Source organism: Eimeria maxima, genomic scaffold (assembly GCF_000499605.1).
Source record: "Eimeria maxima Weybridge genomic scaffold, Emw_scaff764, whole genome shotgun sequence".
NCBI lineage: Eukaryota > Apicomplexa > Conoidasida > Eucoccidiorida > Eimeriidae > Eimeria > Eimeria maxima.
Window position 1 is genome coordinate 10,001 of NW_013566749.1, and position 5,123 is coordinate 15,123.

The 5,123-nt window shown below is 40.0% G+C and overlaps 1 protein-coding gene across 1 annotated transcript in view; it reads left to right on the forward strand.

Annotated features, from left to right (window-relative positions):
* The window catches only part of EMWEY_00042550 (vacuolar protein sorting 18, putative), a gene marked incomplete at both ends in the record, with an annotated part of 6,150 nt that extends 3,297 nt beyond the window's left edge, over positions 1 to 2,853 (forward strand). The window contains 9 exons of the mRNA XM_013482775.1: positions 151 to 280; positions 445 to 777; positions 928 to 1,115; positions 1,285 to 1,395; positions 1,565 to 1,681; positions 1,883 to 1,951; positions 2,089 to 2,258; positions 2,435 to 2,490; positions 2,759 to 2,853. Of these exons, the coding sequence (XP_013338229.1) occupies positions 151 to 280; positions 445 to 777; positions 928 to 1,115; positions 1,285 to 1,395; positions 1,565 to 1,681; positions 1,883 to 1,951; positions 2,089 to 2,258; positions 2,435 to 2,490; positions 2,759 to 2,853 (1,269 nt within the window). The remainder of the gene's footprint in view (positions 1 to 150; positions 281 to 444; positions 778 to 927; positions 1,116 to 1,284; positions 1,396 to 1,564; positions 1,682 to 1,882; positions 1,952 to 2,088; positions 2,259 to 2,434; positions 2,491 to 2,758) is intronic.
* Positions 2,854 to 5,123: the final 2,270 nt, after the last annotated feature.

Here is a 5,123-nt window from a genome sequence, read left to right on the forward strand (position 1 = left end):
AACCCTAAACCCTAAACCCTAGTTGAGACAGTCTTTTATCACCTTGCTTCCAACACCAGGCGGCTCAGAGAACACGTCAGATCCCATCAAAGACATCTGCTGCTACTCATGCTGCTGCTGCTGCTGCTGCTGCTGCTGCTGCTGCTGCAGGCTACAGTGGTGGGGTTGCTGCAGAGCAGCGGTAGGAGTGTGTTATTAAGGGAGTTTTTGTTGATGATTGGTGACGAAGAAACTTGTGCTCGTCTCTTCCTTAATTCTGCACAATATAGAGATGCACTAGGTAAACCCTAAACCCTAAACCCTAAACCCTAAACCCTAATTTGGTTAGGATTGATGGATGCGCACGAGACAGGAGATGCGTCAGCTATTTTTTTAGAGATTTTTACGAAATATCTAGGGTTTAGGGTTTAGGGTTTAGGGTTTAGGGTTTGTGTGGGTGTACAGATGCTATATTATCTATACAAAACCCTGATGTACGCAGCAATCTATTTGCTGCTTATTCCCCGCTGCTGCTGCTGCACTATCCGCAGCAATTTGCTGCTGCAGCAAGAAAGAGCGAGTTTGCTGCGCTGCAGCCGTGGCTGCTGCTGCCTGCATTAACCTTACCAATCATTATGCTGCAGCGGGAGCAGCAGCAACAAGGTAGCAACAGCAGCAGCAACAGCAGCAGCAGTAGCAGCAGCAGCAGCAGCAGCAACAGCAGCAGGGCTTACGCTTGCTGGAAGTCCGCGGTGCAACTCGTTAAACATTTTGCCTTGGCTAATGGAAATAAACCCGGTACGAATTAGGGTTTAGGGTTTAGGGTTTAGGGTTTGGGACCGAGGGTTTATGTCTTGGGGTGTTTGTATAGATATTAGGGTTTACATTTAAGGGTTTAGGGTTTAGTTAGGGTTTAGGGTTTGGGTGTGGGGTTTGGCTACTGATTAGGGATTTCTTTTTCCTTTGGTAGAGGAGGCGCACTGCATGCAAATGGTATAGCGGGCATCAGCAGCAGCAGCAGCAGCAGCAGCAGCGGCTGCAGCTGGGCATCACCAGCAGGGTTGGGTACAGCGCTGCTGCTGCTGCTTGCTGAGGCCCCTTACGACTCTGAGTCCGAGCTGGCTTCTGCAATTGCTGTGCGTAAACCCTAAACCCTAAACCCTAAACCCTAAACCCTTCTTCTCAGACTTTCCCCCTTCATCTACCTATCCAACGCAGGGGTTTTACCAGGACATCTCTTCTTGTCCACTGTGAGGGCATTAAACCCTCGAACCCAAGGGTTTAGGGTTTAGGGTTTGTACGCAGGATAGCGAGGGAGCCTTTGATGCTCTGTTATGTTTGCGTCATTGCCAAGAGAAGAAAAGAAGAAGAGCAGTTATCCTGCTGTATGTACACCTCAAGAGATACCAGGCAAGGGTTTAGGGTTTAGGGTTTAGGGTTTAGGGTTCAAGATTCGTTAGGCGGCTTGTGTGGGGTGGATAGGGTTTATCTATCCTTTGCTGAATGAAAGCAAGGGTTTAAGACCTATGTCCTAGGGTTTAGGGTTTAGGGTTTAGGGTTTAGGGTTTAGGGTTTGTGTAATCAGGAGGCTGTACATATGGCACTAGAGGCAGGAGATGTATCGCTAGCTGAGGAAGCAGCTAGCTGTTGTGGTGATGAATTACTTAAGAGAAATTTATGGCTGGATATATGCCGATATATTGTAAACCCTAAACCCTAAACCCTAAACCCTAAACCCTAAAAGTTTTAGAGGTCTAGATTGGTGCTTGATATGTATTTTTCTGTCGATATATTGTAAACCCTAAACCCTATGCTGTAGAGATGGAGAAGGAACAGACACTGTTGCACAACCAAGTATAGTGAGTAGGGTTTAGGGTTTAGGGTTTAGGCTTTTGTTGTACAGGCAAAGAGCGAGGACGGAGCATCTCTTCTTACCTTAGTTGAGCGATCCAAGCACTGCATCAAGATACAAGTAAGAGCTAGGGTTTATGGTTTAGGGTTTAGGGTTTAGGGTTTGGGTTATTCAGTGTTGTATGGGTTATGTAAGTGAGGCACCCTGATGGCTTTAGGGTTTAGGGTTTAGGGTTTAGGGTTTGTGTATTTGTTTAGGATTTGCTTCCGTTGCTGCCTGATGCTGCTCTGCTGCGGGATGTAGCACCAGCACTAAGAGCAGCAGCAGCAGCAGCGCAGCGCAGCAGCAACAGCAGCAGGAACGAGCTGCAGCAGCACCTTACTGCTATTCGCGATCTTAAGGATCAGCTGCAGGCTGTTAACCGCAAGTAAGGGCTTGAAATTAGGGTTTAGGGTTTAGTGTTTAGGGTTTAGGGTTTTTTGTTAGATATGAGGGTCTATAATAGCTTATTCTGTCGGTATTTTTCTGAACTTTTTTTAGGGTTTACATTAGGGTTTACATTAGGGTTTATCCTAGGGTTTATATGCATGCATGTGCATGCAGGTGTATAATTATAGACCCTAATTATTTATGTGATATATGCGGGGCTGCCGTCATCTGTAATAAATTTTATGCCTTTAGATGCGGCCATTGCATGCATGCATCTTGTCTACAGGCATTACAGTTACCAGCTATGAGTAAACCCTAAACCCTAAACCCTAAACCCTAAACCCTTGGTGACAGTTTATCATATGATAATAATCCTACAATATATATCTGCAGGGGGATTAAACACTAATTTATTATGCCCAAGGAAAGTGTCAGGGATTATACGCATGGCAGCTAGGGTTTAGGGTTTAGGGTTTAGGGTTTAGGGTTTGTTTATAGGCCCAGATGAATTGGCAAGATTTGATCGCAGCGTTGAGGCCCTCGCTACGGCCGTAAAGGAGAATTCCCCTGATATAGAAACCCTAGAAGAGTAAGCATAAACCCTAAACCCTAATATATACAAATGAATTCCCTAAACCCTAGCCATAAAGGAGCCATATAATAAACCCTAATAAGCATTAAACCCTAACACATTCTGTACCTCCATACATTTCCCTAATGAGTGGCTAATAAAAAATTGCTGAATCTGTTCAATTCTAGGGTTTAGGGTTTAGGGTTTAGGGTTTAGGGTTTAGGGTTTGTATATATGTATACAGAGCTGTAGACTCATTCCTATCCCGCGAATGTGCAATTTGCGGAAGTTTAATGATTCGTTCTATTCAACTCCCTCTTATAAACCCTAATGATACTGAACAGATTGCTGCTTGGTCCCTAAACCCTAAACCCTAAACCCTAAACCCTAAACCCTACAACCCTAATGAGGATGAATAACCATCCTAGGGGAAACCCTAGATAAATAATGCAGCCTAACAAGACTTAATCAACAAACCCTATTAAACCCTAATTAAACCCTAATATATACCTCATTAATAAACCCTAATCATAAACCCTAATCATAAACCCCAAGAAACAAACCCTAATAAACCCTAACCCTCGCGCAGACCTGCAAGGGTTTCTTTTCCTCTATCTTTTTCCTTTTTCCTTCCTCCCTGACGGCCTTCCGCTATCTAGCTAGCTAGATAAATAAATAGCTAAATAGCTAGCTAGCTAGCTAGCTAGCCAAAAAGGAGACAGACAGGCAGTAGTAACTAAGAAGAAGAAGAAGTGTCTCCTTTTTATTCCTTGCATGCAGTATACTATATACGCCTACCTCCAGCTAGCTACAGTTAGCTAGCTAGCTACAGTCAGCTAGCTAGCTACCTAGCTAGCTACAGCTAGCTAGCTAGCTAGCCACCTAGATAGCTAGATAAGGAGACAGTAGGTATAGACAGGCATAATTAATAAAAAGTAAATAATAAATTGTTTGTCTTTGCTACTACATTGTACAAGATATAACTAGTCTATATCTTGTTGGTAGCCATAGCTAGCTAGCTAGCTAGCTAGCTAGCTGGTTAGCTAGCTGTATAGCTAGCTGTCTAGATATCTAGATACAAAGGAGACAGACAGCTAGCTAGCCAGCCATTAAGCCAGCTATCCAGCTAGCTAGCTAGCTATACAGCTAGCTAGCTAGCTATCCAGCTAGCTAGCTAGCTACCTACCTACCTACCCATCCAGCAAGCTTACCAGCAAGTAATTGATTTATATATATAGCTAGCTAGCTAGCTAGCTAGCTAGCTGGGTAGCTAGCTATATATATAATATATATAATTATATCTTTATATCTTTATATATTTATATATTTATATTTATATATTTATATATATTGCCTGTATAAATAAATAAATAAATAATAATAATAATATATACATAATAATTACTCAACATGTATAAGTTGTACATCTTGTTCTTGCTGCTGTATAGCTGCAGCAGCAGCAGGAGGAGCAACAGCAACAATAGATTGTGCATTAGCAGGAGCAGCAGCAGCAGCAGCAATAGCATTAGATAATTTATTAGCAAATAAATATAAATGTATTTTTTTTGTATATAATATTTGTTTCCTGTATAATTTACGGTGTATAGGCAGCTCCTTATTTATTATTTGTATAAAACTTTTTATCCCTTTTGTCTCTAATGAAGAAGGATAATCTATTAAGGATATAACAGGAAGAATAGAGGATAATAATTCTTTTTCTTCTTCTTCTTCTTCTTTCTTTCTTCTTTCCTCCTCCTCCTCCTCTTCTTTTTCTTTTTCTCCTCTTTTCTCTGTCTCTTTTTCTGTCTCTTTTTCTTTATCCTTTATTCCTCTTATATTAATATTATTATTAATAATATTATTATTATTTATATTATTATTAATTATATTATTATTTATATTATTATTTATATTATTATTATTATTTATTTGTTTATTTATTTGTATATTTTGTGCCCATTGTGCAGATTGCCTAAACACTAATAAAGTGTTTAGGGTTTTAGGGTCTCTATAAGAAAAAAAAGATAATAAACCCTCATTAGTATATCTTACCCAGGCACCATAAGCACCACCTAATTCCCTTATATTTTTTATTATATATAAATTATTTAATCTATATACACTAACTATATCATACCCTAATACTAAACCCTTTATTGGGGTTAGGGGTAGGGTTAATGCTATATCGCTAACCTGTATACATATATATACACATATATATATTTATTTATTTATTTATTTATTTATTTTATTTATTTATTTATTTATTTATTTATTTATTTATTAATTATA